Source organism: Dicentrarchus labrax, unplaced genomic scaffold (assembly GCF_905237075.1).
Source record: "Dicentrarchus labrax unplaced genomic scaffold, dlabrax2021, whole genome shotgun sequence".
Lineage (NCBI taxonomy): Eukaryota > Metazoa > Chordata > Actinopteri > Moronidae > Dicentrarchus > Dicentrarchus labrax.
Genome location: NW_026136708.1, coordinates 10,799,864 through 10,826,514, shown reverse-complemented (window position 1 = coordinate 10,826,514; position 26,651 = coordinate 10,799,864). Strand labels below are relative to the sequence as shown.

The window sequence follows — 26,651 nt, the reverse complement described above, 5'->3', positions numbered from 1 at the left end:
AGATACAAACTTTAGATCAACTTACTGGTTACTGTTCAAGTCAAGTATTTGTGTAGGCAGGCAGAACTATTTAATCATGTTGATCTATTTGACAATATACATGTGTCTGCTTATACAAGTCTGAATTTGGGTGTTATTTTGTCATGTGAACAAAATCATGATTAACTATATAATTAATATTCCTTTGCCATTCAATATAATTATTAAAGCACTTCCACAGGCTTTATTGCAGTTCATTAAATATCATCTGAAGAAAGGGAACTTTACCCTGTGGGGTAAATGATATTAGTTTTGTTGGGTACCCTGATATTGAAAGGAATTAAATTAACACATAAAAATGGAACTATGTCCTGCAATGATCTGTAGGCCAGCAAATATGCCCTGCAGTTCATTGCAGGACTTATATGGTTGTACCCAAACTAATATTAATATTTTACCACACCTTGCAGCTGGGATACCTTAACTCCAGAAACTCCATCTGTAGCCTATGTTTGTTGTTCGGCTCCTGTTTTGCAGCTATATATCGGGGTGTGTATAGTTGTAGTGTAAAGACGTAAAACGTGTTGGCTGTTTAGTTTATCGTTGTATTTTGAAAGTTGTAACCGGAAGTTGTTGTTATTTTGAAGTTCACTAGGTCACCTAGTTTTATTTTGAAGGCTGAAACCGGAAAACGGCTTACTTGCTGGTCTGTTGTCGGCGGAGGAAGGAAGAAGTCTGTCCACATTTTTTTTTTTTTTTTTTACCGTTGCCTGGATTGTTTATGCAGCAGTGAGGGAACTGAAGAGGTAGCTAAAGAATTAAAGCAAACATTTCAGATACACACATTTGCCATTAACACGCGAACCCAGCTGGAAACAGCGGGACTACCTCGTCCTCAGTGTAACGATAGACAGCTAGCCTGCAAGCTAGCTTAGCTAACAACTTTTCATTCATTACTGCCTTTACACTTTTCTTTGTTGCTAGCTGACGGCTAGGTAGCGTTATCCACAACACTAGCCGGGCGGTAGTGATGTATCGCTACTGTGGTTTGTAATTGAGTTGTTTATTTCACTGGAGTTATGGTCACAAAAACAGGTTGTAGTATATGCAGTGAATGGTGGATTAACGTAAGTGTGCGGTGAATAGTTGACAGCCGGTTTGTTAGGCTGGAAAGATTAGCTAGCATCGTTTCCCTAAACAAGCTTATCAGTGGCGTTACTATGCGATACAACCCTGGGATGAGCGATGCATGAGCTGTAACGCCAATAAGCCTTATTGATTCAACTGATACATGCATTGTGTGTCTCATTTAGCCTCCAGTGAATTGATTTCCTTTACTAACTATTATATTGCTACGAGTTTAATAACGTTAGCAACAGAGAGTTGCTAACGTATCAGGCTGTATCATTAGCAGGTAAGCTAGCGTTAATTATTACATGAGTAATAATAGCGGTGGCTAACGTTACATGAAAAACGGATGGTTTTCTGAAATGTTTAAATTACTGCTTTAATGTCTTGCAGATGACTGTGTGATTTGGGTTTTGAATCACACTCCTGTATCTCAGAAGAAGATATAGCAGCAGGAGGGAACCACATAGCTGGAGAATCAGATGAATAGGTGTTGTGGCCACTAAGGTAACAAGATCAGAATTTAAACACAGTGTGTGCTACTCGATTGTACTGTATGTGCAATTAGCTCATTTGATTTGTGAAATATTTTTGAAATTTGTGATTCATATGCCCTTTGCACTCTGCACCATTGCATTATTGTCTACTGTCTACAAATTATATTGGTTTTTTTTTATCTGCTTATATATATGTATAACTGTTTTATACAAGTTTATTTTGTTGAGCTTGTTGTTCTGTTTATTTATGCATGCTTATTCTGTGTATGTAAATTGAAAGCAACGTTAAAAACCAAGTCAAATTCCTTGTATGTGTGCACATACCTGGCCAATAAGAGTGATTCTGAAAAACTAAATAATCAAAGGGGACATTGCATTACATTATATAGTATATTTAATCACAATAGAGATTGTGTGTCGTAAACCAACATTTATATTTTGTAATTCAAAATAGTAATTAAACCATTGGCTTTTTTTCCCCCTTTCCAGCTCATCTTGTCTCCTTGACCGTCCGTAAAATGGTGGTGCTGGTGGCGTTGATGATGAATGTGTGAGCGGAAAGCCCCCGTGGTCCTCTTGCTGCACCGCACACTTCCTCATGGATTCCAGCAATGACGAGGCACTTGATATCATTATCACCAATGTGGTGGCAACCTTCAGGACCAGGTGCCACCTCAACCTGCGCACCATTGCCTTAGAGGGAACCAATGTCATCTATAAGCCCGAAGTAGGGGTAAGGAAGTCAAAGACTGTTAAAGAGGGAAATGGATTTGCCAAGATAAAAGAAATACACATTCATATGTACAGCATTATCAGGGGTTTATGATATGGGCCATGTTTGACCGCTTTTTTTCTTCTTAGAAAGTCCTAATGAAGCTTCGTAAGCCCAAGATTACAGCCTCAATCTGGTCCTCAGGGAAAATCATTTGCACTGGAGCAACAAGGTAGATATGTTGCACATGAAACACACACACACACTCACACTAACGAGTAGCTAACTGGAAGACGTGTCAAAAAGAGCTACTGCACATAACAAATGGAGTTGCTGTTTGCCAAAGGGCCATTAATTTTCTCTGGTGAGAGAAGTGTTGGCTGCTGATGGCCTTGGCTGTCTCGCCTCTCTATTTTTGGTGTAGTAATGGTGCCTTCAGGTGAATGTTTGAGCAACATCCCACATCGACTGCTAATTATGCATTACCATTTGTCTCACCTGTCAAAGATACAATGCTTACATTAGAGCAAGCTGTTATCATTTTTGGTAAGTCAGCTACCACAAACCTGGCACTCATCCTGCTCTCCTTTTTGTTCAGTGAGGATGATGCAAAGCTGGGTGCTCGCAGGTTAGCACGCGTTCTGCAGAAACTGGGCTTCAAGGTGAGAATAATCACTCGGTTGTTGGTTAACAGCAGTATAACAGAAACCAGGTTGTTTATTTTTGAAAAAATGTGCAGATAACTTGCTAGCTAGGTAACTTTTTCATGCAGATTTAGAGTTAATCGTAATATCTGGTGAGGTATTGCATTTCAGATAATTTTGTGGAGAAATCTTTTATTTTTGCATTGTAATATTAATTTGGACAACAAAATCACATTTCACTGTATTTCAAACCTATGTTAATAAAAAATGTGATTGTAATAATCTATAAATATTGTTAATAGTCCTTTTAAGTAAGCATGTGATGTGTCAGTAGATTGTAGGTGAGTGTTTACAATCCTGTTCATCGGTTTGGCTAATATGCCTGAAGATTAGCATAATAAGAGTCCCTTTGTGCCAGGGAGGCACAGGTCTTAAAAGAAAGAAAGAAGAACTTTATTCTTCATTAGACTGTGTACACGACTCCCATGTGTTTTGACTTCTCATTTGCTTTAGCTAGATCAAAACAGTGGCATGCAACCAGGTCAACCTGCAGGTTGAACCTCACGCACAACAGATCTGCAATCCAAATATCTGCCTTATATTTTTATTTGCTTGGGTTAAAGTTTTTTTCAGCCAACCACTTGTCAGTGCTATTTCTGTTAAACCCGGCGTGACTGCAGATGTGCAGATGAGGCTAGCCTATAGCTCTACTTGCCAACACTAAGGCTGTAAGATCAGGATTGAAAGAAAAAAAGCTTAATGTTTCAATGTAAAAGTGTGTAAGTGTAACTGCATTCATACATGTGTCTGTGCCGGTGTTTGTTGTCTGTTCAGGTGAGGTTTTCAGCCTTCAAAGTTGTGAATGTGCTGGCAGTGTGCTCCATGCCATTTGCAATCCACCTCATAGACTTCACTAAGAACAACCGACCCATTGCCAGGTAATAAAGTACTGTGCACCACAACCACTATCATCACACTAGTTAAACATTTAAAAATAATGTTTCTGATTTTGCTGCATCCTGTAGCAGCCCTCACCCCTCACATATCAGTCTAGGATCTCTTATGTTTTATGATCACAATTAACTAGCATAGTCATTTATTTTGATAAAATCTTACTTGAGACCCCCCACTACATGTATTATAAAGTAGGCTAAATAGCTTCTTTTTTTTTAGTAGTCTTTTAGTGGTTCCATATTTAGAAGGACAGGATGACCTCTAGTGGTGGAACCTCTGGTCAGTGCTTTAGTGTGCATTTGGCACTACTGTAAAGCAAGCAGACAGAAGGCGATGGAGTAGTCAGATGCTGATTCACTTGTTTATATAAAAACATACGGAGCACTGGCAAATAGCATCCTGTGAAACAGCCTCAAAGCTGTGAATGAACTTGTTTTTAGATGTGTGTGCTGAAAGCCTTTAGTGCACAGTACTAAACCACGTGTTTATATGTGTTTGTCAGTTATGAACCAGAGCTCCATCCAGCTGCCACGTACAGGATCAAACATCTCAAGGCTACAATACAGGTGTTCTCTACTGGCAGCATCACAGTTACAGGTACCTCACACATCTGTGTCTACACACACACAGACAGACACTAACCTCTCACGCTCTCCTTTACGTACAGGGAGAGGGCGCACCAGCTTAAGGGATTGAGGTCACATTGTAAAGCACTTTTATAGTCTGTTACAACCAGAAAAGCGGTTTGTAAATAACCCAATTCCTCAAGGAATTTTACTGAGAGTGAAATAGTTTATGCCCTCTTTGTATGTCATGTCATGCATTAGGCTGAGCTTGACCCAAACAAGGAGTAAATCATTTTCTCTCTGTTGTTATGCTACCTGCGGTTCTCTATTTATCCGTATGTGGGGTTAATTGCCTTTCCTGTTTTTTATTGTACTCAAAACTTGTTCTTTTGTTTTAACCCCACCTCCAACCCCCCCCACCCTACCATCCAGGACCAAATGTGCAGAATGTGGCCACAGCTGTTGAGCAGGTCTACCCACTACTGTTCGAGGTTCAGAAACCCCTCAAAAAAAAAGAAAAAAGTTAAAGTCAGAAGATATAAATGGAAGGAGAAGTCACGTCCACAAGTGAGGAAGCACCTTATCCTTGGATTTCTTTGCTTGATTTTATCATTACATGATAGCAACAGCAACAAACGTCTAACACTATCAACAGAGTGGAAATCACCTGGATTTTTAATAAGTCTCAACAATGCTAGTCGGAGTCTTAAAACTTCTTCTTCTTTCATTGTTGTTGTGCATTGTGTGGCTCTCGTGATTTTAACAGCCTAAACTTGCAAGTACGTCTTTCACACTTAAGCGGAAACAGCTCCTCCAAACCCGACCGCCACTGGAGGGGGTGGAAGTTGTTTGCTTTTTATTTGCTCTGGGTTTTTTTGCATGGACACAGAAAGACCAGTTTTGCAACAAGTTTAACCATTTTAATGCTCAACAGTGGTGACCTTTGCAAAGGGTCAATATGTTAGAAGCCTCACCTTTTAACCCTATACACAACAATCCACCATCCCTCCATCCCTCCATCCTCTGGAAGAATCTCCGTCCATGGCTCTTTTTTTTTAACGTGTGTGAATGCAAAATAAAAGGCATCCACTGTATTACCAACAGTTTTGCCCAAGGTGAAAATCAGCAGTCAAACCATAGGCTGAGTCTAAGCTGTTACACATACACACACACACACAAAGTAAGAGAAGGTCCCTATGCAGATACACATATCCATTCACAATATGCATTAATCTCTGATTTTAATTGTTGGTTCCTCACATTTCCTTACTTTGTTTGGTTTCCAGTTCACTAGAAATTTGTTCTCCTTTCCCGACTGCTGCATTGGATCAGAATGCACACACACTTTTTGATTCCTTTGTTGTGATTTCCTAATAATAGTTAAGGCAAACTTGCAAATATAATTGTTTTTTTCTTGGCTCGGACAATGTACAGAACATCACTGATGTCCTAAATATTTTGGAATGTAATGAAAACGTTTGAAAGGGTGTTTTACTTTTCCAGTGTTATTGAGCCATAAACCCCCTCATTCATTTTCACTTGACACAACTGCTAAATTGGCGTAGGCTAGTGGTAATGAGACATGGCTAGCAATTCATAATTAGCTTTTTAGCCGCTGGAGGAATAAAAAATTATAAAAACACTGTCGACAATTGGTCTTGGAAATTGCTGTAAAGGCACAGGAAGTCACTCCAAGTTTGCATCGTCACCTGTCAATAGGTTTGGTGATACATTCATGCGTCAAACCATGAACAATATTCAAAGAGGTTAACTTACAGCATTAACCAGTCCAGTCAATTGTCTGAAAAACAAACCCGTCGTAGAATACCATTCTCTTATAAGAAAAACAGTGAGAGGCTTTTGTGTTTTTAAACTGGAGCCAAAAACCTGGCGAGAGGCAACGTATATTTATGTATATAATAAAAGGCATCTGATGGAAAAGATGATGACGAAAACTTTGACATGTTGTCTCAAGTATGTGGGATTGACTTTTTGAACCGGTGTCAACTGAAGATTTGTGACACGTGAATTTTGTATTTTGTATAAAAATAAAGGTTAATGATAAAAGAGACCGCTGCAGGGCTTATCTCATTTTCATTATTTCCTTTTCTGTTTGTGAAGCAGTTTCAGTAGAACGTCTTTGCAAATACATCCCTACATTTTCCGACATGAAAAAAGAGAATGTGCATCACTGTAGACTTAAAAATGTGCAATTTTAATTGTGAACAGGTAAACACAAGTTATTCTTTCTTGCATTTAAACATTCAACCTGTTAATCAACTAAGTATAATTTTGGCATCACTGAAACAAGTAAAAAAAAAAAAGAAAAAGAAGCATTTGTTCATCACTGTTCACACTTTCTTCTTACACTACAACAATCCTAGTTGTTATATTAACTACCCTGATATTACCACTAGACCTGATGAGTTTAGTCTTTTTCTCTTTGTTGCTTGTTTTTGAGGATTCAGCAGCATAAAGTGGAGTTCAGTGTGTTGATTATCTTTTTCTTGACTGCTTCACCCCATAAAATGTAAAGGATAAGACACCTTCCTCTTCCTAAGGCCACTGTAACCATTCATATTTCTGCATACCATGTTGTAACTTCTATGACTTCTTTGAGCCATGTTAGTGTTATTACATTACATTCAACAGGGAGCAGCATACACATCATGTCATGTTTTAAGAATTAATTCGCAATCCAGCAAAGAAGCAAATGTTATATACACAGTGTTTTTAGTTCATCTTTGATTTCCCCATGATTATCCAAAAGAGGCAATCCTTTGTAAATGTTCATCACAATATCTGAAGAAAAAAAAAACTGTAATAGAACAGTGTCAGCACTCTTAGTCAGTTTTACTTGCTGGTGGAGAATCAATTATTTCCTGGAGTTAAGGGAAACTGTCCCTTTCTGCATTGTTGGAGGTGTACTCTTAAACAGCAAAGAGGTAAAGAAAGGAAGGAATTAAATAAATATTATACATATATATTATATAATCACATATTCAATCCCTGTTGTTGACCCTTCTTTACTGCCTTCGACAAGCAACAGTGAACCCTGAGCTGTTTTCTTCCGTTATATACAGAATGTAGCTAAAGGGAACTATAGGACATTATTATAGGAACCAGGTGGAGGATGAAGATGTAGGTAGAAAATGAGATTTGCGTGAGATGTTGAGAGTTGTCACCCACATTCGTGCTAATATATTGTCATTATGGGTCATTGCTCTTGACTCTCCATCATATGAGGTGTACAGTTGTGGTCTGTTAAAGGAATCAGACGTTTGCCGGAGTCTCTGTGGACGTGCTGCTGCTGCTGATCAGGCTCTCCTGAGGCTGAACCTGCCTACAGAGCCTCGCCTCAAAATGCTTCCTGGTAAAGCAGAGACAGGAGAGATGGAAGATAAAGAAATCCATTTCACAAACTAGTTTACTAGACAAATTGATTATAACAGTAAGTTTACATGTAAGCTGCCGCTCACTTCTTAGCCAGCTCTTTGGATATCTCCTCCAGCGTGCGACCTTTGGTCTCAGGAACACAGAGGATGACAAACACCAGTAGAACAAAGCTCATGGCAGCGTAGAGGAACATCACGTTGGGAACACCAATCTTTTCTAGAAAAACAACAACATAACCTCAGTCAGGATACTTGTGTGTTCTTTTTTTCGTTCTTTTGCTCTGCTACAGTTGGCAAAGTTTAGATGATAGACAATGATTTGCAAACTATGCAAATCAGGTCCTGAAACTGACTTGGGGTTCAAGAAGATAAATAACAAAGATTCTGAATTTAAATAGTGCCTAACTGTTTTAGGTCTACTCTTCCTGTTCTGCTAATCCTATAGTAAGATAACTTCACAACAGTTGGACCTAGTAGAAGGAACAATGTGAGACACCGCCTTCAGGAAGTCAACAAGTGAAACGTGTTTAGCATGAAATCTCCGGCTCTATATAGTACTGAGTTTCCTGGTTGCTGTCAGAAACATTGCAGATGTTTATCTTTCTATACCTGTTTGTAGAAAAAGGTACGGATAAAGCGCATTATAGCTTTACCACAATAGGTCAAACCTATGATTAATCAAGTCAAACCTTATATATACTGTCAGTGATTAGAACCAATACACACACACACACACACACTCACACACACACCTGTAACTGTGAGGAAGGTCATGGAGATGAGCAGGTTAGTGGCCCAGTTTACAGCCGACACTACAGACACAGCCCTGCCTCTGACTCCCATTGGAAAGATCTCACTGAGAACCACATACACCACTGGAAAGGAAAGAAAACAAACACACGTACAAGGACGTCAGTGGTCATGATTATTAAGGCCTAAATACAAATAACATGATCCAGAATAACGGTATCATTTTTATATGTTATTTTGTATGGAGAATTGTAGGCCAGCTTTAACCTCTTCAACTCAAGTGAATATATATATAATTAAACCGTGTCACGTTATCTTCTTGGGAAGGGTGCTAAATAACGAGGGGAAAACTGGCAGGGTCATTTTTAAAGCGGTCCTCTTTTGACCTCTGAACTCAAGATATCTGAATGAAAATTAGTTCTACGGGAAGCCACTTAAAGCCATGCCCGCTTTATGCTAATCCCATGCAGTTTTGGGAAAAAACGTGCAGTTTTTATTGCATGAAGTATAAATGTGTTATTGAAAATGGTTTATTTGAATATTTCTGCATAAACAGTATTGGAATTTTATAAATTGGGTATGGCTGGAAAGTTGAGACTTTTGTGGATTCGATGAGCCCAATTATATTCGTGTGTGATGATGATGCTAGTCCCCATGGTGGCTGGTTAATTTTTTTTAAAACTTGACCTCACTGTATGAAATGCCCTATTGTGACCTCTAGGATGATCACAGCCTCATAAAACTGTGACAATGCGGGTGTTTCTCCAAATGTCAAACGTTTTTGATACCAAATCACAGAATGTTTTTTCATGGTGTTCCTTAAGGTCTTGATGTCTTAATACAGTATTTTGGAGGACATTTTTGAAAATAAATTTGAGGGGTTGAAAATGGTTAGATTTTGCACCAAATTTATGTAACAAATGATATTAACCCAAAAATGACTGCAAAAGCCCATGCAACAACTTATGAGACATAATAAAGCATAGGGCTGGCCATCATATAATTATATCATAATGTTCTTAGCCCTTATACACTCTTATCTTTCTCAATTTTAATAGGCACCTAACCAAAACACAATGTTTATTAAAGATGTATGACTACAAATATTTCACACAGTGCTTAGACAAATCTCAAATGAATCTTCACGTTCCCAGCTTTTAGATGATGTACATCCCTTCTATGTGGCATATACTGTTCACTCTATACTCTATGTATCATTCTAAACTTTACCTAATGCCTAGTTATTGTATGATAACCATTGTTGTACTTTGTACTTCACAGTACAATGTGTCACAAGCTGCAGCTATTAGAACCAGATAAACCAGATAAACTAGATAAATTATCTCAAATAAGTGCCTGTGAGTGCATATGGATATATAGCTGCTGTTCCATATTGTGGATAGAAATGACCTGGTGTACTCTGGTAATCTGAGCACACTGAAATGCAAATATGCAATCCCTCTTTTAGTTATATTTAAGATAACTAGCCTGAGGTAAATACATTGCAGGTCAGCAATTGAAGGTTTTTAATTTGTGTGCATGTGTGTGTAAAGAGAGTGGGTGAATAAAACTGAATGAATTGATCCTTACTTGGCCCGAGGCTAATGGAGAAGGCTGCCACATACACCAGCAAGCTGATCAATGACGCCAACCTGAGTGATGGAGACACTTCTCCGTAAATCTGTCGTCCTCCTGACTCCCCAATCTCATAATCTTCTCTGTTAGTCCCCTGTGCCTCCTCACTGTTGGATGGGCGGGGGAGGTCAGTAGAAAAAATGTCCCTGCTGTCAAAGTCTATAGCGGTTCTGTTTAAATCCCATGGCGTATGTGTGTGGTTTAGTATAGTCTGACTTTTACACAGGCTGGTGAGGTGAGTGTGACTTTGCAGTGTCAATGTACCGAGTGCAACTAGAGACAATCCCATTGCGACAGCACCCACACACAAAAAGCTCTTGGGTCCCACTCGGTCAACCAGCAACACTGCCGGGATGGTGCCGACTACTTTGACTACTCCGAACCCTGTGGAGGCCAGGGTCGCTGCGGCGTCGCTGTTGAAGCCAACACTGCGGAGAAGTGGTGAAGCGTAGGAGAGGATGTTGGGCTGCCCGGTAGCCTGCTGAAGGAAGACTAAGGCCACGCCTGTTAGCAGCCGTGAACGCAAGTTGGCTTTGGCACTGAATAGTTCCAAGAAACTATGCTCTGATTCCTCCTTAAGTCCTGCCTGGATGTCTCTGAGCTCCACTTCCACATGCTCCTGAACCCCACCTCTCAGTCTGGCCAGCACTATCCTGGCCTGCTCCACTTTACCCTGTGCAACCAGGAAGCGTGGACTGGGTGGGAGAAATATGAGTACACTAATCTGCAGCAGTGCTGGAGGGATTACTAGTCCAAATGTATATGCCCAACCGTGGGGCAGAGTAGCGAAGGCGTAACTGCAGCTGAATCCCAGCATTACACCCACAACCAACATCAGCTCGTACAGCGTCACAAGCAGACCCCGCCTCTCCCTCGGCGAGATCTCCGCGATGTAAAGGCACGCTCCTGTCCCCGAAAGCGCCGTTCCCATTCCAACTATCACCCGGCCCAGTGTTAGTGCAACAAGTGAGGTGGCGGCGATGAGCACGACGCTCCCACCAACCACCAGGGCAGCGCTCAGGAGCAAAGAGCAGCGGCGGCCGTAGCGATCCAGAATGGGACCTCCAGCCAGGCAGATGAGGAGAGCGCCGACCAGGTGGGAGCTGACCAGCAGTTCCTGTTGCCGGCAGGAGAGGGACAGGAGGCCCCGCAGCTGCAGCAGGACTCCAGAGGTCAGGCCCATTTCATAGCCCAGCATCAGACCACTCAGAGAGGCCGCTACAGCCGCTACCACCACCAGCAAGCTGCAGCCTGGAGAGAGGGACAGAAACACAGAAACTATACTATTAGATAACAGCTATTAAACAAAAGGCCTTGACTAGGTGACATGTTCAAAGCAACTGTCTAGTTTTGTCCTATGAAGACATGACGGTGTATAATTTTTCATATATAGGCTGTTATTATATTCAGAATGGGCACAGCTTAAGGTACATATTAAACCTAAAAGTTAAGATTACATTAGAATGACCACACAAATTACTGTTAACATGGTTTTACAAAGTGCTGTCCCATTCATCACGCAGCATTTGGAGCCTTTGCAACTGCCCATTTCAGGCTTATGCTGATCACGCAGGTGATGTCGGTAAAGATGATAAGGTTCAGGGCTTCAAGTGGGCAGATAACTGCATTTCTACTTGACATACTAATTTTTTTTGTCGTATGTACATCAAGGGATTCTTACTCAAATGCATTGTGCTGTAGCTTGTGTATCTGTAGCTGCGCATTTTCTTCCTAGTAAGACATCTGGTCTGCTCATGTTTTAATTTTTTGAAACCTCAATATGGAAAACTGTGTTGTCCCTTTCATTTGGTAGACATGGTCAGACTTTCAGGCAGGCCTAAAATCTAGTAACTCATGAGTTTCTATTGTGAGTAAGAATGTCCAAGAAACATTAAACGCTGGAACTAAATTAACCTTATTAGTGAACTGATAAACCAACACACCACCACATAAATATATTCTCAGCAATGGGAACAAGGTTAGCCAGTGTCATGCTCAAACATGGCTTTGCCCAGTACATTTTTAAGACAAAACTTCTATTGCCAGTGGGGCAGCGGTGAAGCCATGAGGTGTTCAAGAGCAAGATACTGAACCTCTTTCAGATCTAACAGGGTTATTATGTCATATAGCTGATCCCACACTATAACCTCCTTGGAGTGGGGCCAACAATACAACCATTTGTTCTTTCTGGTCATCAAACAAGTACTGTGTTCTTTGTTTACAGCTACAGTTTTAAAGCAGCAGAATGGCTCATGTGAAGTTGCTGTAATCAGGTTATGACCAGCTGACCAAAATCAGGGTTGTCTAGCAGCAGTAGGTTATTAATGCAAAATATAATATGTGTTATTGTGTCCATCCCATGTCATAGTGCAGGAACTCAAGTAACAAACTTTCAGTTAAGGAAATTAGTTAAAGTAGAAGTTGAAGAATTGAAATCACCCATCATGAGATAGATTCAGTGTTGGTTTGGAGTAAAAAGCAGGAAGCAGTTAGTAGTACATGAGGAAATGGCCATTACACAATACACATTGGGAGGAGAAAGGTTGTCACTGACAGCTTGACACAGCGTATTTCAAGGAATGTGTGCTATAACTTTTGGCAGGACCACCACTTTTATCCCCGGAGGTTTCTCCCAACCATGAAGTCGCCTTAACAGCGCTGACTGTGTGGAATTAGAGGTCGGAAGTTCACAAGAAGAATGCTAAAGCAATCTTGTTAGGCATTGTGTGTGTCGGTGTGTGTGTGTGTGTGTGTGTGTGTGAGGAGTTTAAACATACATGCGTTGTCTTGCATTAGCTAACAGACAACCGTTATCATTACAACTAGACAGATAGGAAAGGAACAAATAAAAAACTGATGAGCTTAGCATGCATACATCGACACTATTTACATATATATTTTTCAAACTCAGTTCAATTAATGATTATATATGGGCCACCATAAACTTTATCATCAAGGATCTTTGCAATTGTTTTGTTATACTGCTGAAGCATTGCCGTTGACTTCAATGTGCATTTTTCCTTTAAAAGGTTTGACTAAAGGACGCTGTAATTGAATTATTGTTCAAACCAGCTGACTCTGTTTTTTATCATAGGTTGTAGACTTACATGTTAATGTATATGACTGCAACTGTTTTAATAATCATGCTAGTAAGACTTTTTTCTTTTTGTTCTAATTTAATTATCATGGCGCAACATTCAAGAAAAACAGTGACACAGCTGCAAACTGCAGGGTCCTATAAGGTCTATAGAGACTGCACCACCCCACAATCCTTTCCCATAAGTAACATTATCTAATAATGGGATTACAGTATTAAATATGTTAAATTGTACTCGCTTGTAATAAGTCTTTGAGCTACAGTGTTTTCAGGTTTCTTTTCTGAAACATTTAAAATTAGTTTTATATAGCTGTATAATACTCTGGTAATAAACGTGTTATATCCTAACATTTAACTCCCTATACCCATTCTGATACCTAAACCCTTTTCTACCTTTGATACCTGACTCACAAGGACGATCAATCTGATACCTGTGTTTTACTCTGTGGCAATGATTAGGATAACTAATCTAATGTTTAAGGTAACTTGAGGCTTTACAGTCACATCGCTTCTTCTTAGCTACAAGTTGGGACCTTAGTACAACTACACTGTACTGTTTTAGTCCGTGTGTTGGTGTACCTTAAAACATTTACCGCATTTCGCATGGGTGGAGATTTTTCTATTGGGAAATGTTGTTTTGTTTTCCATAACTTACTCTAACTATCCCAATTCAAAATATCAATTAGGTCTGAAGTCATACCGAAAATAAAGTCTAAAGGTAATTGGTTAAATCATCTGATGTTTGTTTGTTTTTAAGATTCACAGGCACGTAGTTTGTAATGAGAGCATGTCACACCGCCATGGTCAGAGTGACCTGGGACACAAAGTCATAAACAACTTTTGGCTTCATCATTATTGTTAATAAGTGTCTGAGGAAGCAGTCATGAACAAATTACACTTTTTATTTTAGCTGATCAGAATTCATACATCTATTCCAAGAAGCAGGTTTACTGAGTTATCTGTGCAAAACCCAGAGCAGTCCAAATTCCATATTTGAGGGGGGCTATTACTTGGAAAGTTATCTAGATAACTCAATTAAAATGCTTCTTTGAACTTATTCTTTGTTTAACTCAAGTGTTTATGGAGGCTTAATGCCAAGGAATGTAAACTAAAGGGAGGAGCCCATTTGTACCTGAGTTAAGCAGATACACCCTCACATCTAAATTAAGTACTAAGTAAGCTCTACCAAAACACTGACACACCTATGGGTAAAAGAATGTTACTGTGTCTGTGTGTACCTGGGCCTCTGGGTGGGGTCAGTTTCTGGGTCTCAGAGCAGGGGTTCCCCGGGAGGTAAGAGGTCATCTTCTTGGTTTCACTGTTGGCCTCCATCGTCAACCACCTCTAACAGTAGGCCTAGGTAAAATAAGCATGAATAAAATAAACGTGAAAACATCAAACAGAGCCTTCTCTCTTTGCACAAACACACACCTGATGTTGAAATATGTCCCTGACATAAAGGACTAAGCATACCCAGTAGGACAATTATGCAGTATCAGTCCTGAGCTAAGTGTTAATGGATTCTTCAAGAGGGAAACGCCTCACTTCTCTGAAGCAGATGGAAATCTAACTTTTATCTTACTGATAGATCTCAGTGTTGTTTTCAAGCTTTCATTAATAGTGAGTATTGATACCAAAATTTAAAAAAAAAAGTACGGCAAAATTCTACCTCACTTTGAGAAATATGAACCTATTCTTTCTACAAAACCCTTTTCTTTTTTTTTTGTTTAACAAGTTCTCAAATGATAATTGGTGCTTTGCCTAAAACATAACTTAAAAATCTGCAAGAATTATCTGATCAAAACAAGTAAACAAGATTACAAATCTGACCAGACATTTGATTCCAGCTCTTGGTACATGGCAACCTTCAATACTTGGCACTATTGACACTTTTTGCTTGATGCCAAAGAAGTACTGTGGTTTGATACTTTGAAAAGTTTAGTTTATCCTTGTGCAGTGTACATATCCTGAATAAACAAACATGAGTGTGCTACTCACCTTTGATTCAGGAAAAACAGGCCTAATTATGCCCCTATAATGGCTTCATAAACTATATCATCAACTTAACACATTAAACTAAGACTAACCACCATACCCAACAGGTGAGGATTATTTTACTTTCAAAATACAGCATAAACCAATCCTTGTGCAGGAAAAAGGGGGTGACATTTTAAATGATCATCACACCAGTCCCTCTTTTTTATTGTTCTCTGTGCAGTCCTGGGTTAAACGTACACCAATTGATGCCTTTTGGTGTCCCTGGATACAAACAAGCTTCCAAATGAAAGCCCAGTCATAAATACCAGCAGCGTGAAGCTCAGAGTGGACAGCTGCAGTTGGTTCTGTGATACAGAGATGTTCATTTCTAAGTACTTAAAGGTTTCTTGTCTTTGGCGTATGGAAATGGTTTGGGAGACTTTTTCTCAGCTAAGTGCACTTTCTACAATGAAGTGTTTTTTCTCTCTCTTTTTGTCTTGAAAGTCCTCCTTGAAATGTTGCAAGGTCATTTTGCGAAAGGCTTACAATCCAAAGACCACCAAGCAAATAACGTCTAAAGCCAAAGTTAGCAGCTTTTCTCAAATACAATCACTTCAAGTACGGGCTTGTCCACTATTTACGTGCAAATTAAAGCTGGTTTCGGCACATGAAAAGTTTCAGTAGACGAGTATTAAAGTGTCATTAACAGCTGTACGCAGTGACACTGCCCTACCTGACGACCCAGCTGTGTCTCCGTAGGTTAGCTTAGGTTCGCGTTGGTCGGTCCATTCGCTTTCTACTGCACACTTTTCTCCCAACTCCTCTCTTCACGCTCGTGTCGGTGCACGCACGCAACTTGTTTTGGTAAAGCACTTGTTTAGCCCCGCCCATGTCTGCCCAGACCACCAATAGAAAACGCGAGCTCGGTCTTCGAGCGCCCAGCGTAAAATCCTATTGGTCCAAAAGTGTCTATCAGGTAGCTCATATAGCCTGATGTATTTATGGTGAAACAATGTATTCATGTGGGCTAATATTTATTCATTGTAGTACGGTATGAAAAAAATCGTAACTTTCTTATCTTCCTCTGTGGGTTTTTTTTTGTATAACTTCCAGTTGCAATTTTAGGTTATTATGATGTTACTTTCTCACTATAAAGAAACCAGCAATAAAATACACCTGTATCAATAATGCTCTTTCTCTCATACTGCATGTGAAAACAAACGGGAGAGGCCACCTGCTGTTTTGCTCGGTTCCCATGTCCCATTTCTATGAATGCAGCAGCACTGAACTGTCACACCTGCCCTGCTGCCTCACAGATGACTGAATGTAGCCTTATGTGCCTGTTAGTGATTGGCCTATTTTGCCAGAGATGTATTTAGATGTTCAGACATGGCCTATAGAATCCAAAGTTTGACCTGTATTTAACTACTGTCATTTGAACCTCAGTGTTTGTGGTGTGTGTTGTGTGTGTGTGTGTGTGTGTGTGTAATGTAATAGCCCACTAACCAAGATAACTAGCTATGGGTGGCCTGGTTGTTGGAGACTGCATGGTATTTACCATGTCAGCAAATAGTCACGTGATTAGCTGTTATCTAGATTTAGTTCTGGGGCTTAAACACAATTATGTGATGATGATGTTGTTTCACAATTGTAACAAACCAAAACACAATCATGTGACACATCAAACAATTGCTTTGTGTTGGCAAGGTTTCTCTTCCTTAATTCCACACAGTCATATGCTTATATTCTGACAGCTCCCTGAAGTGACACAGTTTTATTAAAGAGAGGACGTTTTATTCACCCAGCTGGAAAGTAATGACAATATGAACAGCAGACACACCCACTGATAGTCCAAAAATCAAACATGCATAATGTTGGTTGTGCAAATAGACACAAACTAATGATTAGGTTTGTTTTAATTTGAAGTAGGTAGTAGTGGAAGAAGTAGTTAGATTCTTTACTAGTAAATACTCCATTATATGTAAAAGTCCTGTATTCAAAATCATACTAGAGGTACAAAAATAAATAGTAAATTCTGTTTGATATATTACAACTTAAGTACTCATTATGCAACAGAATGTTATTATATAAACTATATTATGTAATTTGACTGCTTATTCATACATTTGCAAGAAACATTTTAATGCTGTAGCGGTTCGAGTTGAAGCTAATTCTAATTATTTTGAATATTGTTTAATAAGTGCATGACATTTTGTAAAGTAATGTAATGTTTGTATGTTGATCTGCAAAGTTACTAGTAACTGGAAAATACATTTAGTGGAGTAAAGATTACACAATTTCCCACTGAAATGTAGTGGAGTAAAAGTATAAAGTATTAGAAAATGTTAATACTCATGTAAAGTACCTGAGGTGCAGTGCTTGATTAAATATGCTTAACTACATTCTGGCACTGGAAGTAGTTTTAATTCTTGACCATTTTATTAGGTGGAAGGGTTCGTTATTCTAAATGACATATGGAGTTCACATACAGTATAACACAACAAATCCCCCAAAAATGGCTTTCTAACTTTCTAACTCAACAAATACAGATGCATATGCTTTGCTTGAATTCACACGATCACATACACAAGGCATTTACACCTTCCTTTCTCTGGCTCTCTCCCCTTCTCACCATGTCACACTCAAACACATATAAAGTAAAATTTGTTGGAAAATCAACATGTCATATCTGCTGTTACCAAGTTACTAAAACTACCCCTAACCAGGTAATGGCAAGAATCCACATATTCAAAGGTTAAGTTCCTAAGAATAAGAAGGTGTTTTTTTTTTTTTTTTTTGAGAAAGTTCTGATTTAGTCAGATGTCATATGCTGTAACTCACACACAATCAAATTACAGAAAATGCAAGTAATGCAACAAAGAATTACAAGAAAGATAAGATTCATACAATAAAGTACCTCGCATTTTCCACTGCCAGTCTTAAAACTATTGAAAAGTAATTAATATCACTGAATTCACTTGTTGGACCTAACAAGTGTTTATCATCAGGATGGGTTCTGATAGTTCAACGCTTCAAATGATAATGCTGTGATTAAATGATGATCCAGTGATAGCTGTCATACACAATCAGGTTTTTATGATGAAGGGAAGGGAAACAGTGCAACCATGTGGAACTACTGTTTCCCTACATCTAGTGGAGTAATAGTATAAGAACAGAGGAACCTGATTCACCACTAAAATAAATAAAGTTTTAGAAAAGTTTATTTAATTTATTACTTAGTATGTATGTTATTAGTTAGTATGTTACTAGTAATTAACTGTGGTCATACACGAGACACCTCTTCTATAAATTTATTAAATGTTTTTTTTTCATGATTCTTCATCCTTCCGCAAACACAACACTACAAAAAAAAAACGGGAAAAACCCCACATTTCCCTGAGCCTGTGTATTTCTTTTTTATTTTGTTGCATTTATCACTGAGAATGGACTCTGTGAATGCATCTCTTCATGTTTTGGCTGCCTGCTCTATAGCCTAATGGAAATGGTTATAGAAAATGTCAGAGTGCTGCAGTGACTCCAGCCATCATAAAAGCAAATGCCACAGTATAATCATAGCAACAAACGCTGTCATCATCAGGCTCTGCTGCTAGTGGGGACAGAAGCCCCATATATATATACTCAAACTGCTGGTTGTCATGTGGCGAAGACTCAATTCTGTAGAGGTGTGCAGACTGAGTTATGAAAAAGGCCAGTATGACACAGCAGTATACAGCTGGATTACATGAGGCCTAAATAAATGACAGGCTAATCTAAAATAGCAAACAGAACACTCATAAAAAAATTTTTAAAAAGCAATAAAACAAAATATGTGGGAAGAAATTGCATAATTTCCCCATACAACAGTCAAATCCCATAATGAAATGCCTCTATAAATATCAATATGACCACAGACTCTCTAAATGTCCCTTATTTACTTGAAAATTCTTCTTACATGCCTTTGAACACTGATTGCCATTGTTTCTAAGCTTCAGTGTCTTGTGTCTTAGAGGTTAAACTGCATCCTTTCATGTCACTTTCAGGATGGTACAACTGAATGTTTTATCTATTTGAGTATTCTGTAAAAATACTTTGGTTTCTAAAACTGTGAAACTGGTTTCTAAAAAGCAACAAATAAAGTTTGATCTCTATTTTAAAATGTCCCACTTGCAGGAGCCTCAAGGCAGAGAGTCCTCTTCAGAGTTACTTGCAGAAAAGTCATCCCTCCACTGGAAACGTTTGCTGCTCTCCTCACCTTTATTGTCCTCTCTAGACTTCCTCTGGATCCTCCAGGCCATAGATCCTCTGCTACTTCTGCTACGTGCTTAGCATTTGCATCAGTATCCTCAACTTGATGATTGTTATTATCATCATCTAATGTTGACAAAACTGCCAAGATCAATAATGACAATGTCAGAGTCATCTCAAACTCACCTTTGAAAGAATGTGATGATATCTTGTCCAAGAATAAGTGGGTAGGCTGCATCTCCCATTTGATCAACTTCCAGGGGGATTGGTGGCTCTGAAAGTCCATTCAGACTGTAACGTCACATATAACATTAAACAATATATTACTGTATTTTACACAGCAAAGCAAATGTGTATTTATTTACTTTTTATATCATATAGAATAATAAAATGGCAGTAATGGCAGTTCCTCATGAAAGCCCTTAATTCTTAGTCACAATGAAGCTTTACTGGATTTATCTGCTCCATGCTTCTTGTCTCCCTCCTCTGCCTCCACTTTCAGTTCAAGGCTTAGCCAGCAGATGGCAGTGTTTTACTGTGACTACTGAGCAGAACTGGAGAAATTGTAGTGCATCTTCAAGCCCAATCAGTTTTACAAAAGACAGAGAACTATAAACTTCATGTGAGCTAATAACGATCACACTGTATTCTGATACTATCCAAAATATTCCACACATGTGACCACATTTTCTATACCTATACATTATGTGGGCAACTAGCAATTCATTTTATTTATACATTTTTGGATTTGATTGGATAGGACAGCTAAAGATTGACAGGAAAGGAGGGAGAAGGAGAGAGGATGACACACAGCAAAGGTTGGGCTCAAACCCATGGCCGCTGCAGTTCAGACTCAGTCTTGGTACATCGCAGCCATCTTCTACTGCGTGAGAAGATGGCTGCGATGCAGGTGGAGGCCCCCATCGTGTCCTGGATTGTTGTTTACCTGATGGGCAGACCACAGTACGTACGCCTACAGAACTGTGTGTCTGACAGGGTGGTCAGCAACACTGGGGCCCCACAGGGGACTGTCCTCGCTCCCTTCCTCTTCACCCTCTTCACCCTCTTCACATCAGACTTCAACTATTGCACAGTCTTGCCACCTTCAGAAGTTTTCTGATGACTCAGCAATAGTTGGTTGTATTGAAAATGGTGATGAGAGTGAATACAGGACTGTGGTGGGCAACTTTGTCACTTGGAGTGAGCTGAATCATCTGCAACTCAACGTGACAAAGACAAAGGAGCTCATAGTGGATCTGAGGAGGGTGAAAACACCAGTGACCACTGTTTCCATCCAGGGGGTCCCTGTGGACACCGTAGAGGAATACAAGTACCTCGGGGTGTACTTTAATAATAAGTTGGACTGGACCAGAAACACAGAGGCTGTCTACAAGCAGGGCCAAAGCCGACTCTTTTTCCTGAGGTCCTTTAACATCTGCCGGACGATGCTGAGGATGTTCTATGAGTCTGTTGTGGCCAGTGCGATCATCTTCGCTGTCACATGCTGGGGCAGCGGGCTGAAGGTCGCAGATACCAACAGACTAAACAAACTGATCAGGAGGGCTGGTGATGTCGTGGGGGAGGAGCTGGACCCTCTATAATCTATCTTGGACAATGTCTCACACCCTCTCTACGACACACTGGCTCAGCAGAGGAGCACCTTCAGCAGAAGACTCCTCTCACCCAGATGCACCTCAGAGCACCCCAGGAAATCATTCCTGCCTGGGGTCATCAAACTATACGCCTCCCTCAGAGAGTCAGACAGCCCCTCTCTGTAATCTGACTCAAACACGGGCAATACTTTTTGCACTTTTTGCACATTTTATACTGTACATTCTATCTTTATATATATATATATATGTTCATAATATATGTTATGTATGTTATGTATGTATATCTGGAGTTTGCAACAATAGTAATTTCCCCCTGGGATTATTAAAGTATTTCTGATTCTGATTCTGATGAGGGACCAGCTCTAGCAGGTGAGCTATAGGGCGCCCTGAGCAGCCAGCAGTAAGTAACTTTGTTTACCCTCTCCATAAGCTAAGACCAGTGGACTATAATGAGTAAGATGGTGATGGTAAAAACTACTATAGCAGTAGTTAAATGTAAGTAATAAGCATGCATAGACACAAAGAGCAGATTTGAATAGTCTGTCTCACATATAACACATGCAGGTTTTTCATTCATTTTAGATAAATAGCAGCTCCAAAAGATGTTATCAGGATTTTCTCATTCTGAAGAACACTTTGTAGTGGCTTTAAAAAATAATGAATAATTTCCCCAATTATATTTCTATTTTTAAACCTGAGACATTTTAAAGGAACTTCTCAGACCAACAAACCATTGGCTAGACAAGTCCAGAAAGTTAAAATGTTTATGGGTTTCCACTAGGACACCTTCCCTGCAGTCCTCTTATAATGTAAATCTTTGTGGCTACAAAATTCCTTTTTTACTTTACCTTCTCCTTCTGGAAGCTAGAGGACAGAGGTCACCCACACAATAACCCCCTGGATCTGTTAGACATTCAGTGTCCTCCTCAAAGACACCCCAGCAGACTCAATTAACCATGGACACAACCTTGAACTCCAGTAGAAGGACATTCTCCCTCATCAACACACCACCCAGCTGTAATCTTATAGAGCACACTGTATGTCATTCCTGCTTTATTTATCATCCATGTTGCTTTTGTATCAAAATCAATGCTCCTCTTGTGCAATATAGAGCTGCTGAAATGAATTGGGTTCATTAATATTGTTTGACCTGCAATAGCCTTATCAATCAATAATTTGCCTGCAAACAGATCCGGTCCACACACACACTTGGACGTCACCATCATCGTTGTGTAAGGTTGCTGACGCATGTACCAGGGTAAAGTCCACTCTACACTTATGTGGGACATTGTACGATGGAAGTGGTCAGTAGCTCAAGCCCTCTTCAACCAGGACTAGTAAATGATTACCATTTGATCTTCATTCTTTAAATTTTTCAGTTTATTATCTAACTTTGTGTGCTTTTTTTTTCTGTGGCCACTGATTCACTGGCAATGTCAAGATTATGTAAAAACTAAAAAAATGTGCATATGTAAGACAAAAGAAAAACTAATGAAATTAAGCACTTTCATGTACATGTAGTCCATTTATAAATGATCAAAAACACAGTTATAAGGTGTAATAAAGTTAAACTTTTATTGCAAACCAAACATGGTCACATAAATCTTAAACAATTTTACAATTTACAGTACATTTAACATGAATTGTTACATATACATATTTAAGCATACCTTTAGTCATTTTTTGTTCAATATACATTAAAACTAGTACACATGACTCCAAATATACAAACAAACTTAAATACCGTCAAACTGCATTACAGCAATATTAAAATGGAATGTTCAGTTCCGATGTCGTCAGCTCGGCTGAAGGCCACCGTTACATTATTGTGAGGCAAATGGAAGACTACGTGAAGGGGACACAGTTGGCAAGCAGAACTACACAAACACTTCTGAACACATCACTCTCTTTCTCACCTAGCAGCAGTGCTCTCTCTTTCTCTCTCTCGATCAGCATTACCATTATCGTTTTATGTGCAAATGAAGATATGAAACATCGTTTGAGTTCCTACGTCTCACACATTAAAGACAGGTGTATTAATTCAGAGCTACATCGCTCTTCTCTGGTGACTTCAAAAAACAGCTCCTCCCACCTGCAGTCAGGTGTGGAGTGGAGACATTAAGGTTGACACAGACAAAACCCAAAAGATGTGTGAGTTCTGATGGAGAGAAAAAAATAAAGGCACATTTGAGAGAAAAAATAAAACATCCCTCTCTGTAACATTCAGCTTAAAATGACTCCCTTTTTCAAACACATGGAAAGTAGATGAGAAGAAACTAAAGCACCAAAATGAATGTCATCTCCAAGCTACTCAGTCAAACTCAACTCAGGTAGGGCCCTGTGGGTGGTTGGGCAGAATCTCAAAAGGAAGAGGGGAAGATGTTTCGCTACATAGAAGAAGATGGGAATCCCTTTCAGGACTGGTACAGTACGATCCAGCCTTCCTCTTTTGAGAAAAGATGGAAGTTGGTGTGTGTGCTTTCAGTTGTGGCTTTAGGGTCGAGGTCGGCTTTTAAGCTGCCTGAGCTATGTGCAAATGACCTCCACTACCAGGTAAGAGATGGGAAATTGAAGGCTGCAGAGCGTTTGTGTCTGTTGTGGAAGGTTGAAGAATTTGTGCGTTGTTACATCAGAGTAAAATGGTGGATTTCAACCCCAATGAGTCATTTAATTATGGCATCCTCTTGTAGCAAGTCTTCTTAAATGCATTTAAGAGTTGGAGAGATTATGGCAAGTACATGTGGATAAATTCTTTGTAGATGCAGAGTTGTTGCAGGGGTAGGCTTCAGAAAAATCCATCACCCTGATTGGAAACGTAAGGTGGGGTCAAGATGCAAGTCCATGGACATGCCACGGCTCATTTCCTGTAAGTCTGCGTTGGTGTCCGTATTGAGTGCCTGTGTTTAAATCCTATAGGTAGGAGTCCATAGATGGGGCGTAAGAGAAGCCCACAAAGGCCTCGGCAGCCTCTTTGATGCTGGCCGTGACGAGCGCGCTGTCTGGGGAACAGCCAATGGAGCTGGGCACCGGCTCATCTGTGAACTCTGGATCAAAGTGCCGCAGGTCATTGGGTCCCGTCTGGAGGAAGGAGGGAAGGAGAGGGGAGACAAGCAGAGATTAGTCAAGCTGTAATAGTCACAATACCTTTCCATAATTGGAAATGTTTTAATTCACAGGGAGGATGTTCCATGCTCTTGATATAGTTATGTAAATGTAAATCCTGTATTTGTGGACTTTTGCTACTATACTATATACTATATCCATCATCAGCACTTATTGTAGAATTTAAAAGGAACATACCACGTTGGGGTTGAATGGAGGGGTGATCTTCTTGGCATTGAGGTCATCCCAGTTGATGGGGGAGAAAAATATGTGGTTCTTAATTTCAATCTGTGAAGAGAGACAAATTAAGAATAATTAAATGATGTCCTTTAACACACACAAGGTGTAAATACGTGTACAGAAACACACATACGATCATATGACCAAACACTTACAAAGTCCTCTGCACAGCCCAGCCTCTTGGTTCTGTCCTTCTGCAGCAGGCCCTCCAGCAGGTGTCTGGCTGCGTTGGAAATGTTAGGTTTCAGCTGCAGCGGCTTGTTGAGGATGTTGTCATACATCTCCGCTGTGTTACGGCTGTAGAACGGAGGCTGGGAAGGGACAAAAAAAGAGCTGATTAACATCTTGGCAACAACAAGGAGCAAGAAATCTACAAAACCAACACTGATAGTATCATTTGAAATCATGCATAGATTCATGTTCAAACACATGGTACACAACTGAGATAACAATTATATCTTTGCTATTCACAGTGGACAGTATAACTCAAAAGCATAGTAGCATTTAACAATATATGATATAATATATAAAATATATGTATATTTACTATAAAATTATGTCAGGTGAAATTGAATGTTACTCACCAGGCCATAGAGCATCTCATAGAGAACAGCTCCTAAACACCACCAGTCTACCGTTCTGTCATATGGCTGCTTGTGTAGAACCTCAGGAGCTAAATACTTTAAAGAGAGAAAGATGAGGAGAAGACGTAAGTCACTGAGTATTACAGAGAGCTGTCAAAGGGAGTTCTGAATCGACGGGTATTGTGTCCTTACCTCTGGCGTACCGCAGAAGGTCGACGTGGTCCCTTTGGGTTCGATGTTCTCCTTGCACAGGCCGAAATCTGTAAGAATGATGTGTCCCTGTGAGTCCAGCAGGATGTTCTCTGGCTTCAGGTCTCTGTAGACAATGTTGAGGGAGTGGAGGTAGCCCAGAGCACTGGCGATCTCTGCCGAGTAGAACCTGGCTCTTGGCTCAAGGAAGCAGCGCTCTCTCTGTAGATGGTAGAACAACTGGAAGAGAGAGAAAACAAGGAAAAAACAGAACAAATGTTATTGCAACAAGTGTTTGTAATAACAACAATTTAATATCTTGATTATGTTATTTAATATCTACAAAATCCCATGAGCAGAGATAGGTAAGGGAAGACAGACAGTAAAAAGGCACATACAGAGACAGAAAGGAAACCGGATGGGAGGAAATAAAGAGGCAGGAAGGCGAGAACTTAAAAAGTTTGACAAGAGAAGACAGATGAAATGAGGGCCAAAGGTGGAGTGAGAGATCATGAGGGGATGATGAATGAGGGAAAAAGAGGGGAAGAAAAGAGAAAGGGGAAAAGGAGAGTAAATGCATCCTGTTTCCTCATGAGGCCCATATTTAATCAGCACTGTCTTTGCTCGTCCAACAATCACAGGAAATTAGCTCGATTAGACACACACTGAGTCTGAATGGCGCTGCTAAATTTGGCCCCCGAGTCTCTCCCGCTGTCCCAGCCCACCCTGTGATTTCCTGAGAGGTGTTTCCTTTAGAGAAATGAAGACAGAAAAAAAGAAGGAGAGCGGCAGCTTCTGCTCTGCTTCTCATGACAGGATATCCCCCCTGTCTGTCTGTGTTTCTGCCTCATCTTTATCTCTGATTCTGGCGCTTTAATAAATCCTTTACGAAAAGGTCTGTCTCTTCCCTCCTTCCTCCAACTATATCCATCTTTAAAAATTCCCATCTACCCTATTCATTCATCTTTAGCTCCTTCTTTAAATAGCCCAGCTGCTCCCTCCTCCTCAATCATCTCTGCTTCAAATCCCAGCCAGTAACTCACCTCTCCTCCGTTGATGTAGTCCAAGATGAAGTAGAGCTTGTCTGCTGTTTGGAAAGAGTAGTGCAGGCCCACCAAGAACGGGTGCTTGACATTCTTTAGCAGCACATTCCTCTCTGACATGATGTGTTTCTCCTGAGGAATACAAAGAGCAAGGGTTTAGCTGGGTTGACGAGAAGACACCTTTTGTTGTGTACTTTCGTTTTTTTCAAATTGAAGGCACGTCTGCATGTGTTTCCATACTTTCTTTATATTTTCTGCTCACTATGTGTATAGTAATGCACCATAACACAACCTCCTGCAA

General features: G+C 39.9%; 3 protein-coding genes across 9 annotated transcripts in view; 1 reads left to right on the top strand and 2 right to left on the bottom strand.

Moving 5' to 3' along the window:
• The first annotated feature begins 658 nt into the window (after positions 1-658).
• On the top strand, positions 659-6,549 carry tbpl1 (TBP-like 1). 2 transcript variants are annotated; one of them, XM_051408899.1, is made up of 8 exons: positions 659-785; positions 1,501-1,614; positions 2,094-2,337; positions 2,466-2,548; positions 2,915-2,978; positions 3,795-3,898; positions 4,417-4,511; positions 4,913-6,549. In XM_051408899.1, exons 3-8 carry the CDS (start codon positions 2,203-2,205, stop codon positions 5,005-5,007), a joined length of 576 nt encoding a protein of 191 aa, XP_051264859.1. In that variant the 5' UTR covers positions 659-785; positions 1,501-1,614; positions 2,094-2,202; the 3' UTR covers positions 5,008-6,549. The 2 variants fall into 2 exon arrangements, with proteins under 2 accessions (XP_051264859.1, XP_051264862.1); XM_051408902.1 differs by lacking the exon at positions 659-785 and adding an exon at positions 878-1,393.
• Positions 6,550-6,674: 125 nt separating this feature from the next.
• Positions 6,675-16,191, bottom strand: slc2a12 (solute carrier family 2 member 12). 2 transcript variants are annotated; one of them, XM_051408898.1, is made up of 6 exons: positions 16,068-16,191; positions 14,596-14,713; positions 10,216-11,511; positions 8,628-8,750; positions 7,942-8,092; positions 6,675-7,850 (listed from the first exon to the last, which is right to left on the bottom strand). In XM_051408898.1, the coding sequence occupies exons 2-5, from the start codon at positions 14,687-14,689 to the stop codon at positions 7,956-7,958; spliced, it is 1,650 nt and encodes a 549-aa protein (XP_051264858.1). In that variant the 5' UTR covers positions 14,690-14,713; positions 16,068-16,191; the 3' UTR covers positions 6,675-7,850; positions 7,942-7,955. The 2 variants fall into 2 exon arrangements, with proteins under 2 accessions (XP_051264858.1, XP_051264857.1); XM_051408897.1 differs by having other exon boundaries at positions 7,960-8,092.
• A 6,549-nt stretch (positions 16,192-22,740) lies between these two features.
• Positions 22,741-26,651, bottom strand: part of sgk1 (serum/glucocorticoid regulated kinase 1) — a 35,301-nt gene continuing 31,390 nt past the window's right edge. For all 5 annotated transcript variants that reach the window (XM_051408695.1, XM_051408698.1, XM_051408699.1 and 2 more), the window contains 6 exons: positions 26,351-26,482; positions 25,311-25,547; positions 25,119-25,214; positions 24,690-24,845; positions 24,493-24,582; positions 22,741-24,270 (listed from right to left, as the gene is read on the bottom strand). In XM_051408695.1, the coding sequence (XP_051264655.1) occupies positions 24,103-24,270; positions 24,493-24,582; positions 24,690-24,845; positions 25,119-25,214; positions 25,311-25,547; positions 26,351-26,482 (879 nt within the window). In that variant the 3' untranslated portion in view covers positions 22,741-24,102. The remainder of the gene's footprint in view (positions 24,271-24,492; positions 24,583-24,689; positions 24,846-25,118; positions 25,215-25,310; positions 25,548-26,350; positions 26,483-26,651) is intronic.